This window comes from Monodon monoceros, unplaced genomic scaffold (genome assembly GCF_005190385.1).
Source record: "Monodon monoceros isolate NGI ecotype Baffin Bay Population unplaced genomic scaffold, NGI_Narwhal_1 Super_Scaffold_17, whole genome shotgun sequence".
NCBI classification, from domain to species: domain Eukaryota; kingdom Metazoa; phylum Chordata; class Mammalia; order Artiodactyla; family Monodontidae; genus Monodon; species Monodon monoceros.
The window spans coordinates 29,057,910-29,073,900 of NW_021703773.1; the positions used below are offsets into that span (position 1 = coordinate 29,057,910).

The following is a 15,991-nucleotide window of genomic DNA, read 5'->3' on the forward strand; positions in this document are numbered from 1 at the left end:
AAGAAATCGGGGAAAAAATCTTAAAATCAATTGTGTTGACTTATATACACACCATCACTATATGTTCAAAATGTGATTTTTACATCGTTTGCATTGATTACATTGTTATCTCTAATCTACTATGTGTACTTCCTACTAGGTACAATCTAGGAGGCTTGGAAAGTACAATTAGTTTAAAACCATGAAGGTATCATTCAGGAAAATTATTATCTTGTAAGCTTCACTCACATGTCAAGAGCACTCAGTTCTCATTCTGCATGCTGTATTTTTTAAGACCTGATCCCATGCTCAGAAATAAAGTAGTAAGAAAGACGACGAACACAATAATCATTGTGAACACTGCATACACAGAGAAAGGCAAATGTAGTTTCTAACCTCAAAGGCTGGAGAACTTGGCCTTGTACTGCTGGTTCATTCAGGGTGGAGGTGAATGGCAAGCTGAGAAGGAGGTGGTACTTCCAGCTTGTGTTAATCTGCTGAGCTATTCAAGTTTTCCTTTAAATGACATCAATATCCTTAAAATCCACTTCTCGTTTCTGGAAACCCTCTCCCTTTGTATACGGAAGGGCTAGGTTGGCATCGTATCTTTCTCAATATAGCAACTAGATTACACTATATATATGCTATATAAGATTTCAAGTGCAGACTAATAGATTTCATACAGAGATTCATCGATGCCAGAGATAAAAAATAAAAAAGATCCAAAAAACGAGAAATACACTCATTCCAAATGCTCATTTATTAGAAAGCACAAAGTTATGTCACATGTATTTTTGTTGGATCATATGGGTGAAACCTCGCTGGCACGTCCACTAACACATGAATCAGTCAAAAGGGGAATGTTAATATTTAAACAACTTGCGTTAACCTCTTTAAGAAAAAAGTATCAGTACCTTCTGGACATACCAAAAAAATTAATAAAACAAAATCTGGTGTTTACATACACTTAATCAGTATCCTAAGTAACGCACACAGCAGCACCTCTGCCCCGTCTTTCAGTGCGTTCCTTTGATTACTGCTCCTTTTCAATCTACATGATATGGTTCGGAGGGGCTGACTCATGGAGTTGAATCTGTGGTGGGAAAAACCACATTCCCATCAAGGTGGCCCCAAGAGACAAAAACAGTTGCTCAATCAAATAAAAAAAGCAAATAGATCGCAACGCCACTCTAAAAGTCAAAACATGTTCCCATTTTCTGGTCGGCAGCAATGCTGGGCAACTAAATGGAATCAGCTCCTCTACTGTCCTGTCCCCAACTTTTACGGGATGAGTGTGTTTTATTCTGCACAACCTGGGGGTCGAGTGTTTGCTCAAGTACCTTGAATAGAGGGCAGTAAATGCTGAAGAAAATAACACCTGTGGTCTCAATTGTTTTTTACGGTTTTTTTTTTTTTTCATTTTGTAGGCTGTTATTTCTTGGTCTAATTTTTGATTTTTGTATTTTTGACTTTCTTTTTAAAATGATCTCCCCATGCAATAGATATCTTCCAATAACATGACCTTTTCTTTCTCCTTCTTATTGAAAGAATAATAGCAGAATTACTTGGATCTCTTCTCTTTCCTATTTTTCATTCCTGCAGTGTTTATCTGTTTTATTTTGTTTGGTGTTTCCACTTTTAAGAGTTTCCGCAGGTTAGAAATAGTCAAGAAAATTTCGATTTCATTTTAATATTATTTCACTTATTATTTTATTTATTTCACTAATTCACTTATTAATGAATTAAATAATAGAACTTATTTCATTTTCTAAGTTCTTTTCAGTTTCCAAGCATGATGGATTTTTATGGAAAAGAGCCAAAGAACCTAAAATGATCAAACAGGCAAAATTCACTTTTGAGAGAAGAAACTCAAGGTCCCGGGCTTATTTAAGCTAGGCCAAAGATGTTTACATTTGAGCTAGCAGCATTTCATACAGACTTGCCTCCACTGAATTCATATGATCTGTCATCGAAAAACCTTGCAGAAAACGCAATAGAATGTTTCTTCAAGGTATAATAGTTTAATTCAAATTTTATCATGTTCAGCATATCTCAGCTATCAGGTAACTTAAATGAAATATACTTTAAAATGATTGTTTCTGTTTTGTCTAAAAGGCAAAAAGAAAACAAATAAAACAAAAAGTCAAGTTTACTTGATCTTTGAGTGACTAAATCAGAATCTGTTAATACCTAAGTTTTAACATGAAGAAGTAAACTGACTAACCCCAAGTTGCAGCTGGCCAAGACACATTTATTCTCAAAATGAGTAATTTCCTTAGCTTCAACATCAGCTTTACAATTCTCAGAAGGATTATATGTCAATTATATCCCAATAAAGCTAGGGGGAAAAGAGTTCCCAAAAGGAAATTACTCATTTTAAAGATAAATGTGTATTTTTACAAAGAGAAATGGACTTCTAAGTTGTCAAAGATTACAATTATCGTATGATGATCAGTTTTTGAAAAGCACATATTCTGAAATTCTTCTTCATGTTGATATTCTTTAACATATCATTCTTTATTCTCTCGTTGCTGTGCTACGCATTTCATAAACACTGGATGGAATGAGAATTATCAGTTCATAAGATTTGGCTAGGGGTAGTTTTTGTGTTGTCTTCAAAGTGACTTTTTAAAACATAAGACATTTTCCTCAGATCTACTTATAATTATTGTAGATATCAGCAACCTAAGTCTATGAAATTTCCAAGTCGTCATTTATAATAATACAAAAATAACTGAAGGCTAATATAATTCCTTAGGCCTTATAAAAATTTAAGTTTTTTTAGATAATTACTTTATTATTTTAAAATTGCCATTACTTCTGGTTTGGCCAGAAGGAATTACATCCAAAACAAACAAAAACTCTGGAAAAAAAATCTGTTTTTCATTCCATTGCTCTCACCTTGAAATTTTGAAGCCAACCAAGAATCATTTTTCTTTCTGAATTGCACTAGTCTTTTTAGTTTCTCTGTTAGCTTACGAAGCACTAAAGAAAACACAAAACAATAAACATTAGGCAAGGAAATAGCATGAACTGGGAATCGTTATCATCTTCTGAATGAAATGACCTCCACAGTCTCCATTCCACCCTCTCCCCACTCAGCATCCCCAAGGTATGGTTCACGCACAGAATTTTCATTGCATTTTGAAGTATCAGGTCAGCTCAGCCGAGGCAATAAGCATCTGAAAGAAGTAGCGTCTACTGCATTGGAAAGAATGCACACACATAAGAAAGAGGAATAAACAAAACAGGAAAGAAAAAAACAAAAAAGAAGCACTGCAGAAACTAATAATAAGTACACAAAGTACACAAGTGTATTTATTACATTTTGCAAGCACTTTGTTCTACATTTCAAAAACGCCACCATCGAGCTGTTGGCACATTTATGTACAAAACAGATTAATTGTAATGCCTGCTACAAAGCACTCTTTGTGAAAATACAAACTCTAATACCAGAAAAAAAAAAAAAAGCGCCCAAAACATCAACATCATTACATAAGTTTAAAAGACAGTTTTAAAAATCATCACAAACTATTAAGACACAGAACCGAAACACTACAATACAGAATTTAAAGAAGCCCATTAATACTTTTGCTGAATATCTGTAATACTGCATGTATCAGAAAAATGTTGAACCAGTAAGATAATCTAAGTGTAAAAAAAAAAGAAGCAAAACCCCAAATTAATTAAATAATACTACAGAATGCATAATCATGCCACAGATAAACTAGTAATACCCCCCTTCCTACTACAAGAACTTGTAAAATTATGGATGATGCATGACTAGTCATTGTACAAAGATTGTTTCACTCAATAAATTTTATTAGAAATGCACTTACACTGAGAAAAGATTTCACAATGGTCAAATCAGTGCACAATACTACCTAGTTTTTACACTGACAGCAAAGTCTCGTCAGGCTATATCATTTTAAAAGACACTTTACAGCATTCTTGTAGCATTAGAAATAACCAAAAGAAGAGTTAAGGTTAAAACAAACACCAAATTTGGTCCAATAATACTGATTTGCTTTTTTTTTTATTCTTTTGATATAGGTACGTCTTATAAATGAATACGAATGAACATTTGGTTAAAATGACTTACTGGAAATAAAAACACAAATATATCACTACACTTCAAAAGGATACATTGTATAGTGGCCTCTGACCACACTTTTTTAAAAAACACTACAGGTAAACCGACATAGATTGGAAGGCTGCAAGCAAAGCTATTGTATTAATGGAAACCTTTTCAAATATATCATACACAATTTGAGGGATAGTTTACAGAGGTGCAATCCATTAAAATTTTTTAAAGTAGGTAAAACAACTTCAGAGGGGTTAGTGTGCTTATTTTTAATACACCACCTTCATAAAGGTAATTAATGTCCCACATTAACATATTAAAAGTTCCAATCCAGCCACTGCTTAAATCACAAAGAGATCATTTGCCAATAGTCCACAGTAGTTATTTCCGTTAAAATAGTCTCTATACTAAACTTTAAAAGGTAAGCCTGGTGTCACAATCTTAAAAAGGTAAGTAGCCATGCATAAGCATCATTGTTTCCACATGCTCACAACAGAAACATGAGTCATCAGAGAGTAATGCCTTTTAAGTACATCAAGAAAAAATACAATGTTAACAAAGATAAGAAGCACTTTTTTTTTTTAAACCTACTCTTACAAATTTAGAAATTGCACCTTAGATTGATGAAAACATTAACCAGGGCCTATAGCAACGTGGCCACTGATCTTCAGCCAAGACTTTCATGTTTCGGGTCATCATGATATCATCTCTGTCTATCGTTCATAATGTACAATGGTCCCTTTGAAGGTTACCTGTAGTTAAACTAGTTACCGAAATCAAAACTAAAAAGTATAAAAAGCTATTTTTCTTTTCAAAACATAAGAAATAATGCAAAAGGTATAATGTATAACACATGGAAGTGGTTAAAAATCAAAGAAATCTCTGCATTTGACAATGTTAGTCTCTTTGATCTTACAGAATTATTAGATGAGTTTGAGAAATTTAAAAAAGAAAAAAAAGGCTGGATAGGAGCTTGTAGGAGAGCTCTGATTACATCAATTTAACAAATTAGGAAATTAAGTGCTAAACAGCAAAGAACTGTATTCAGGTGATTCATAAGTCACCCTCCATATCATTGATGAGAAGCACTTTCATTTTCTTTTTCAAAAGGTTGGATGTTGGATGGCCCTTAGATAATCACCAATGCATTTGAATGGTGGAAAGGACGGGAAGGCGCTGTTTATGTGTATGCGTTGAGCCGCTCTTTGGAGCGAGTAGAGTGGATATCATGAAGTTCCTGTTCCTCCTTCGACTTGATGTCCTCATACTTCTGCATCCGGCAGGCATCTTTCACATAAGCCCAGTTGGCAGACAGAACCATAAGGTAGTGGACCTAATCAAAGACAAAGATAATTTATACTGGAAGTCTGTTCTGTGTCTTCATTACACCTTGCTATCAGGAAAGAAATATTCTAATTATATACTTATATAGAATATGTTCATTAACAAAATGGAATGAAGATTGCTGTTGTAACACAAAGAATATAAATACAATATATTCCTTCCTCAATTCTCCAACTATGACACTGTCTTCTCAGCTCCCTTTTTTCAGTATCTTTCTTCTCTTTCAACTCCGAAGTACCCAAGGGTCTTAATTCAATATTTTTAATCTTTATGTGATGTTTCCTGTCCTTTTGTCCTCATTTACTCAAACCCAGACTATACATTTCATGTTTATGTATTTATGTTTTCTAATCCACTGTGGGGAAACAGTCTCACATACAGTGGAGTCCAGTGAACTTGAATTAATGAGATGATATATTGCCCACGGTGCAACGGAAAGAGGGCTCATGGAAACCCCAAAATAAACCTGTAGATTTAATTAACAAGTTAATTCTCCATACAGTGAATTTTGCACAATGAATTTTATGTTGCCAACTACAAGAAAGCAAGCACTGTGTCATATGAATCATGAATATTTATATACATTCATAAGAGCTAGAATAGTGCCCTGTTCAAAAAGGAAGCTCCTGATTTTTCCTGAATAGACTGACCAATGAGATCACTTATTTGTTTTTCTTTCTTTCCCTCCCTTGTAGTCTATGAGAGAGAAAAAGTAGTTTTCGAAATGGTGAATTTTGATGGACAAATAGGAAAAAGAAACTAAGTTGTCAGGTATATACTTTCTCTGAGTTTTAAAGGGTACGCATTTTTTTTTTTTTTTTTTTTTTTTTTTGCGGTACACAGGCCTCTCACTGTTGCGGCCTCTCCCATTGCGGAGCACAGGCTCCGGACGCGCAGGCTCAGTGGCCATGGCTCACGGGCCCAGCCACTCCGCGGCATGTGGGATCTTCCCGGACCGGGGCATGAACCTGTGTCCCCTGCATCGGCAGGCGGACTCTCAACCACTGCACCACCAGGGAAACCCCTAAAGGGTAGGCATTATTTTTATCCATAATTTAGTAAAATAGAACACTAAAATTTTTTATGGAAGTATAGTTGATATTCTATATTATGTACAGTATAGTGATCCACAATTGTTAAAGGTTTTATTCCATTTATAGTTATTATAAATTTGGCTATATTCCCTGTGTAATACAATATATCCTTGTAGCTTATTTTATACATAATAGTTTGTACCTCTATTTTTTTTGTGTGTGTGTGTGGTATGCGGGCCTCTCACTGCTGTGGCCTCTCCTGTTGCAGAGCACAGGCTCCGGACGCGCAGGCTCAGCGGCCATGGCTCATGGGCCCAGCCGCTCTGCGGCATGTGGGATCTTCCCAGACCGGGGCACAAACCCGTGTCCCCTGCATCGGCAGGCAGACTCTCAACCACTGCGCCACCAGGGAAGCCCAATTTGTACCTCTTAATCTCCTACCCCTATGCTTCCCCTCCTCCCTTCCCTCTCCCCACTGGTAACTGCTGGTTTGTTTTCTATATCTGTGAGTCTGTTTCTTTTTTGCTATATTCACTAGTTTGTTGTACTTTTTAGATTCCACATATAAGTGATATCATTCAATGGTTGTCTTTCTCTGACTGACTTATTTCACTTAGCATAATGCCCTTCAGGTCCATCCATGTTGCTGCAAATGGCAAGATTTCCTTCTTTTTCATGGCTGAGTAGTATTCCATCGTATATATATATGTATCACATCTTTTTTAACCACTCATCTGTTGATGGACCCTTAGGTTTCTTCCATGTCTTGGCAATTGTAAATAATTCTTCTATGAACACTGGGGTATGTATCTTTTTGAACTAGTGTTGTTTTTTTTTCTGGATATATACCCAGGAGTAGAGTTGCGGGGTCATATGGTAGCTCTATTTTTGAAGAACGTTAAAGTTTTGATTAGTCAAAACAGGAGGTAGGCTGGTTCTAGAAAAGTAGGGATGGACATAAAGAATGCAAGGTCAATTCTAAATGGTGACTACTGTAGTATGTTAAGGCAGTCAATGGACAGCAGAAAGAAATTAACAAAACAATTTTGACACAATGATACAGGAAAGAGATGTATGCCAATAAGAAAATGAATAAGAATTAACTCATCATTTTTGTGTATTGAACTGGCTATACCATGGGTGAGTTTACTGGGCACCTTCTAAAGCTCTATGCTACTTATATTCTAGGACACAAGGACTGAAGACCTGGGCTGCAAAAGCTCTGACAGATGTGCAGAGTACATTGTTCATTGTTGCCACTTGGCATTCCCTTGAACAAACGGGAATTCACGGTGAGTTACAAAGAAGGGACAGTGTCTAGCACATTGTAGGTCCTCAAAACTCAGTAAAAGCCTGACTTTCAGGACTTGTTCTTAATATTTCTGAAGAAAGTTAGATACAGAAGACACGACATGAGACTACCGAGGTTTATGTGGGGAGAAATAAATTAATCCTTTTTTCCTAAGTGACTCAGTGTGGCTTTTGTATGTTCTGATTTAAGGAGGAAAAAAGGATAAGTCAAGGAATTGATTAAATTACTTGACTATCCCACTGATACATACTTATATGCTAAAGAAATGATTTTTTTATGTTAATAGTAGACTCATATCTAAAATACTACTTATTTTGGTTAGTGTTACCAATATTATGGAGTGTCTGAATTCTTCAACTGATTACCAAATATTAGCTCTATTGTAATGATAATCTTTCTTTAGGTTAAGCCTTGTTTTTCACTTATTTATTTGCCCATTCTCCTCCACCTTTTTTTTTTTACTGATATTAAAATACATATGATTTGTATAGACTTCAGACATTAGAGGTAAATTATCGTCTCTACAGGCAAAGTGCAACATCAAGACTCAGAGCTTGAGGTCTTACCATAGCGATGACTGCAGCCCCAGCTCCGGCAAGGGCCACAATGAACAAGTGGAAGGTCATGTTCAGCTGCAAAGGAAACCACAGAGAAACAGAATGAACATCAGGGTTACAACAGAAGAGAGATAAGGATGCCTGCTGCCTTACGAATAAGAACTCTGTTCACCTTTAACAGAAGTGCACCCGTGACAAATCACTTCACCAAAAACATTATTACAGTATCTTTTCTCCTGCAAGTTATTTAAATCTTTGCAACTGCGCCATTTTAATATAATTTCATTTTAAAGATGAACTCATGATGAATAAATGATGGCTTCCAGTAACAGTATAACCACAGAAGGCTATGTTATATCCTTTAAAATATAACTTTATGAGTTTTCAACTTTCATTAAAATGAGTTTCTAGAAAAAAAATTATAATTTTTATCGAAATATGCAGAGTATCTCATATTTATTTTCTAGTCCCCCTGCACAACATCACTGGATGTGACCTTGCCTCTGAAAGAAAAAGGGGGAAACCCAATGTCGATTTAATTATATGTTCCTCAAATAACGAAATGAAACTCAAATTCTGACAAAATTAAAGGCTGTAAAAACAGTCACCTCAGTGGATTCACACATCCTCAGGAAATTCTCCGAGACAGTGCAAATTTTCTTTTCCTCTCCAATTGTCACAATCCCTGCAACATGGAGAAAATTACAGTTTAACATTATAAATGTCTTCAAGATCCCAAAGAGAGAAAAAGAAACGTGAGCTGATAAAATTTAAGCAAGTTTCATTTTGTTATATTGTAACAAAAATTGTTACAAGCTTTCATTGCTTGACAATAATTATGAAAAAACTGAATGAAAGATCAAGACTATTTAGGCCTCAAGCAATTAAAACCATTTTCAATCTGAATTCAATGGAATCTAGCCACCAGAATCTTCATATTCAATTATAGCTACTTCATTGGTTTGGTCCATTAATGTCATGGTGTAGGCATCAGGGCTTCCCTGGTGGCACAACGGTTGCAAGTCCGCCTGCCGATGCAGGGGACACGGGTTTGTGCCCCGGTCCGAGAGGACCCCACATGCCGCGGAGCGGCTGGGCCCGTGAGCCATGGCCGCTGAGCCTGTGCTCCGCAACGGGAGAGGGCACAACAGTGAGAGGCCCGTGTACCGCAAAAAATAAAAGTGTTCTGCTGGTACAAAGCCTCTGTTAGTCTATAAAAGTGTATCGCCCAAAGGAGCAGTTTTTCTCTGCTAATTCTGAAAACAGTGCTATTAGTAAGGGGAAATAAAAAGCTGCAACTTCACTACTATTTACCCTTGCTCCAGTTGGTTTTCGGAACGACTGCATCAGAATCTCCTGGGGAGCTATCACAGATATGTATCTCTGGACTCCACCACAGGACTGTTAAATCAGAATCTGTGACTGTTTGCCAGGAGTACTGCATTTTTAACAAGCACATAGGTGATACGCTGCCACAGTCCTCATGTTAGAGAAGTGATCAAAGACCCTAAAATGGGTCTTTGATTTTGTTTGGAGAACTACTGAAGTGTTAAACACATATATACATGAGCAGAAAAATTCACAAGTTCTGGGCAAACTAATACCTAAGCGTTTAGCACTTGCTGCATAATAATATATGCACATATTATTGAGTTTTAATATGTACGTATATACACACCTTCTTAGCTTTGAGGCACACCATCCACTGTCCATCTCTGTGGAGCTGCTACCGTCCTGCTTTGCCAAGAGTTTGGGCAATTATTTCAGTTAAAAAAAATCTACTTGCAGTACCTCGAATGCAGAGATCCTTCTCTGCGACCTTCCCTTTTTGCCAAGACAGCTCTAAGAGGGGGTGAAAAAGAACCTCCAGAAGATGTGACTAGTGAACCATCATTAGTGAGAAAGCTTCCCAGGAAAGGCCATCTTTCTCCATGTTGATCTATTACAGATTTCATTCATTCACGTGGAATACCTTGGCTGCGCGTACATTTCCTCACCCATTTCTTTATTCACATTCACAGCAAAACTTCCAGGAAGTGTTGCCTTTGCTCAGTCTGCAATTTCTTTCTTTCCATTTCCGCTTAAACCCTTTCTAGTCAACTTCACCCCAATCCTCCATGGAAATTTTTCTTATAGAGGTCACCCATACCCTCCAAATGGTTAAAGCGGAAGACGAATTCTCGGTTCTCCTTGTACTTGCCAGTCAGCAGAACTGGAGGCAGGTGATGACTTCTGCGTCCTTCATGGTCTCTTCACTTGGGTTCCAAAATCTACAGTCTCTTGTTTTTGCCTTTCTGCTCTCATCGGCTTCTCCCTCTCAGCATCTCTGTCTGGTTCCTCCTCTCCGCTAGGACCCCTTTCATTGGTGCTTCCCAGTGTTCAGTCCTCAGTCACCTGTCTCCTTTGCTGATCTCATCCTGTCTCAGAGCTTTTAAAGACTTCAAACATTATCAAGACTCCTAAATCCATATAGCCAGGCCCATACTACTCTCCTGAAATTGACACCCATATATCCAATTTCCTACTTGACAACTCTGTTGAGATGTCTAATATGCATCTAAAAATTAACATTGTCAAAACTGAACTTTTGATCTTCTCCCTCACCTGCCCCACTCCTGAGCAAGCTCTTCTGGTTGGCTTTCCCGTCTCATCTCATAGCTGATCCATCTTTCCGGCTGCTCAATCAAAAAATGAATTCTTTCTTGAATCTTCTTTTTCTCTCAACCCCACATACAATCTATCAGGACGTTCTGTTGTCTCTGTCTGTACCCATCATAATCCACATTTTGGGGAGTGAACGTCCTTTTCTATTCTGATGCCCCTTGTTTATGCCTTGATTGTATATGAACATTCAGGATTCCTGTTAAGGACCTATTATCTGGAGGGTAAATAAATGCTATCCAGGTGGTAGATTCTGTGTTAAGAGCAAACAGAAAGCCTTTAAGGCTGATGTAAAAGGTTTCATGACATCTGAAAAGTGCCTTCCCTCCCTTCCATGTCACAAAGAAAAGCTAAACTTGCGTAAATCCTGGTAACTATGTTGTAAACAGTGCTAAGGTTCAAAGAGCAGCTTTAATCATAGTCATGCTTTACACTTACTGGAATTAGGTCCCGTATAATATTTGAGACATACTGGACTAAAAAAAATATTGCTTGTTTATTTCAAACTCAAACTTAACTGGGAGTCCTGTAATCTACCTGGCAACCCTCTCTGTGACACTAGTCACATCTTTTCCACTCTTACTTTTTCAGATCAGCAGAATTAAAGGAAGACATTGTAGTATGTGGGGTGGTGGTTACTGAAGTCAGGGCCGTGGTTTTCCAAGCAGGTATTTTCCAGTGACCTGCATCCAGCAGCTGGTGCCGACGTTTCCTTTTCCTGTGTTTACGTGGGACGTGATTCCGAAGTTAAAACCTCCCCAGTGGAAGAGCTGTCCACATTCCCTCCATCATCTTCTCGCCAAGAACCTCATGCACAGAGCAGATCATCCTGCTTTTCATTCGGGCCAGACAATGGGGGCTGGGGACTCCTTCTGACAAGAGGGTGGGCAGGCCACACTTTTGGAACACACGGCTAGCTGGGGATAGACTAGTCCTATCTGTACCCTACAATCTGTCTACAGTATAACCTTAGAGCCACAGGCTTGCACATACCATCTACTGAAATGTTTCCCGCTTGCCTGAAGTATGAGGAAACCCCCATTAGAGAAACACATTTAGAACGTTCTTTAGATTTTAATAGCTGTGTTGTGAAAAAAAAGTCCCTTTGAGCCTGTGAATTTGCATATCTTTTATAAATTCTGTAGCCCCCATGTTCTTACAAATGATGGGATAGAATTCTAAACAGGTTAGGTGAGATTAGACTCTACACATTCATAGTTCAGTGCTTGTTTTGACAGGAGAGGCAGTTAACTTCTAGCTAAGAACAGACTGAAGCTAGTTGGGGGTGAATCCTGGCTCTGTCACTTACTAGCTGTATCGCCTTGGGCAGGTAATTTAATCCCCTGGTTCCTCAATTTTGCCATTTATAAAGAGGATAACAGTGTCTGCCATATTTAATTATTGTAAGAATTAAAACATGTCAACATATACAAACCATTCAGAATAGGGTCTACACATTGTAAGCCCCTATATACATAAGAAAGTATTATTATTAGGTGAGGTTTTAGCCCTAAATAAAAATAACCAAAGAGGACTACTGATTTATTTAACATTTTTTGATTTTGTTATTGTGAAATGCTAAGGTGTTTTGTTTTGTTTTTTGCCCTATTTCAGAAGACGATGAAGTACATGTTTCTTAGATGACCTTCATAGCAGACTTCACAGATTGTATAGTTTATCATGAGAGAATGAAAATACTATGCAAACATCACACTGAGTAGGAAAAGTTCACAGGAATCACGACAGGAAAATCAAAATGATAACTTGCCAACACCAGGAAACACAACCTGACAGCCTGTTCACATACACATGTTTGCGGGTTCATGTTGTGAAATCAACTTCCAATCACTCTGAAATACCTACTTGTTTCCGTTTTAAAAGAATGACTTAAACGTGAAGACTCTGATACATCTATCTCTTTGGTAGAAGAGGCAATGATGGTTCCACAGTGATTTACACTATTTCAGAGGCAGTTATTTGGGAGAAACCATACGAGCCAGAGATTCACCTACCGAACTGACGAAGGTCCAGGCAGAGATTCGCTCCCTCCACCAAGGTGGTGTTTCGGCAGATGGTCCACAGGTTGAAGTACATGTAAACTGGCAGCGAGGTGAAAGCCGTGACTCCCAGCCAGGCCAGCATGAAAAGGTATGTCAGCATAATAAACTACAACAGAGAAGAAGTCGAGACAGAAAACACATAATCTACTGGAAAAGAAGAATTTTATGCTTAACTTACACAGCTCGCTATCAAAGGTCTGAATGATTACAACCCAGGTAGGCACTGCAACCTGGGAAGCTAAGAGATGGTGAATATCATGGGGCACGGGAAGAAACCTGCCAGAAAACTGAGCTTCTGATGTGCAAAGGAAGAGACCATCCAGCTGCATCTTGATGCCTGTTTCGTTCATGTATTTATCTTAAAGATCTCACCGCACATTTTTTAAACTTTAGAAAACATTAACTGGTAAATTTAGAGGGGATTCTGCACAGTGAGTTAAAACCTTGTCAATAACTTTATGTTACAACTAAATGGGCACGATTTTATATCATAAATATTTAAGCTACTTAATTGTGTTTACATTTAACATTCTAGATATGATGATTCACACGTCATTTTAGTATATAATATTAGTGTGTATTTCTACTCCTTTTTAATGACTTCTGTAAACTTTAAATCTAAGTCTTCTTTCATGCATATTAATTTTACCTCTGATTGATTGATTGACTGACCAAACATTGATTGATATGCCACTCACTTACAGTGTCCCCAGCCTAAATGCCACATTTATTTAGCAATAACAGGGGCCTTAGAGCACACTGATTAAAGGCACAGGCTCCTGAGCTGGAACGAGTATAGGCTGCTCTTTATGTCTCTGTGTCTGCCTCTGCAAGAGAATACCTCCTAAATTGATCTACGATTACAATCACAATTGTAATCTACAATTACAATCACTGCAGGATTGTAGAGAGGCTGGAATGAGATGATATGGGAAAAGCATTCAGCATCGAATCTGGCACATAAGAAGCGCAGACAAAGTATTAGCTAGTTTTTATTCTAGACAGTATTACTGTGATTACTACTACTACCATCAAATATATATACCTGCCTGAATGATAGGACTCTACGCAATAAGGAAATTAGGTTTCGTTGAATGAGAACTTCTTCAGTCTGGGAAAGTTATTCAAAGAGGGCTCCCACTCAAGGAGAAAGACTCTAGAAAGTTTGGAAACCATCCCAAAACTGAAGAAATCTTGTTAATGGAACGCCTTGGAGTGGAAAAAGCCCTGTTTATTAACATTTTCATTATTCACAACGGTAGCTCTCCAGGCTAATTGACAGTCTCAGGAACAATGAACATGATATGGCCGCTCCAGACCCAGTTCTCTGGAGGGAGCTAGTAACTCGGAACCCACGGGAGAGTAATCAGTGTGCTTTTGGCTTCGTCCTCTCTATCTTGTTTTTCTTTCTGTCCCAGGGGATTTTTCAAAAGCTTCTTTTGAAGGTGCTATTCACTGCAGGATGGGACTTAGCATTCAATAGGTTTAGACTCAAAGTGGCGTGGAGCCCTCTGAAACATGTTGCTGCTGCTACTTGACAAGGCAATGAAAGGAGTGACCCTTAAACCACAGTTCTGGCTCCTGTTTGCCATAATGTTATGGCACAGTAGTAAAGCTGAACGTCACAGAGTAAATCTTTGCTGTGAGAAAATGTTTTTCATGACGACTGGTGCATAACTTTTGTTCTAAGACACAGCAGACTTTACTTTTGAACTGGAGCACCAAGCAGTTACATTTCAGGGCGCAGCAGTTCACGGTCACTAAAGTGTCCAAATTAAAGACGCTAAAAATATAAGTCTATCGTCCTATTTTATGTTTCGCTTAGAGTCTGATAATGACTGACGAGTTATTTAAATTGATCAAGTGTGATTCCAGGTAAAAATTCTCTGTATGTAATAAAATATCTCATGATCATCATAAATTATTTCTAGCTCTGCACTAGAAATGTGACAGATATGCATTCTGCTGTCTGAGCATTAAATAAATAAATAAGCTACTTTGTTTAAAAAATGAGGTATAATGATACATAATATTATGTTTCAGGTGTACGACATAATGATTTGATATTTGTATATACTGTGAAATGATCACCTCAGTAAGTCTAGTTAACATCTGTCACCAGACATAGTTATGAATTTTTGTGTGTGTGTGATGAGAATTTTTAAGATCTCCTCTTTTAGCAACTTTCAAATATATAATACTGCATTATTAACTGTAACCACCATGCTGTACATGACATCCCCAGGACTTACTTATTTCGTCACTGTTAAGTTTGTACCTTTTGACCCCCTTCACCCATTTTGACCACCACCTCTGGCCACCATCAGTCTGTTCTCTGTATCTTCAATAAGCTACTCTTATTAGAACAATCTCTGAGCATTTGAAAAATTCTTCTGATTTTGAAAATCTTATTTTTTCCTTTATTAACATCTATTCAGATGAAACACTTTCTGAAATTTAACTCTGCAATATCTGTTTGGGGAGTTTAGTGAAAACAAACAAATAAAAACTGGAAGAAATAAAATAACCCTGGACTTGACATCACAGGACTGGATCACTGACATCTCACTTAAGGCTCAGAGTCACCTCCTCATTCACAAACTGGAAATTAGCAGACCTCTCTCACAGGGCTCAGATATGAAATCACTTAACAGTAAACATGGTCCACGGTAAATCTTACTTAGGAAGAAATCCCAAGAGAGGAAGTTGTCTGATTCAGCAAAAAATTATTTTTCATTTCTAAAGGTGAGGTATGGACAGACTAACCTATTTACATTGCATTTGGTGTTTATTGCCTTGAACAGCAAGGAATTTCACTTTCTAAATTCAACAGCTGTGGCCCTGTTTATAAGAAAGGAGGGAGGGATGGGTCTTGTGGAAGTTTGACATATAAAGTAGACTCAGTGGCTTTTCTTATTTCAGCCATTGTTTAATATATCACTCACATATTAAAATGCTGA

General features: G+C 37.5%; 1 protein-coding gene across 3 annotated transcripts in view; it reads right to left on the reverse strand.

Moving 5' to 3' along the window:
• Window positions 1-3,264: 3,264 nt before the first annotated feature.
• The window catches only part of GPM6A (glycoprotein M6A), a 251,978-nt gene continuing 239,251 nt past the window's right edge, over window positions 3,265-15,991 (reverse strand). For 2 of the 3 annotated variants that reach the window (XM_029226405.1, XM_029226407.1), the window contains exons 4-7: window positions 12,984-13,137; window positions 8,919-8,995; window positions 8,320-8,385; window positions 3,265-5,396 (exon numbers count right to left, since the gene is read on the reverse strand). In XM_029226405.1, the coding sequence (XP_029082238.1) occupies window positions 5,244-5,396; window positions 8,320-8,385; window positions 8,919-8,995; window positions 12,984-13,137 (450 nt within the window). In that variant the 3' untranslated portion in view covers window positions 3,265-5,243. The remainder of the gene's footprint in view (window positions 5,397-8,319; window positions 8,386-8,918; window positions 8,996-12,983; window positions 13,138-15,991) is intronic. The other variant, XM_029226406.1, reaches the window with a different exon arrangement.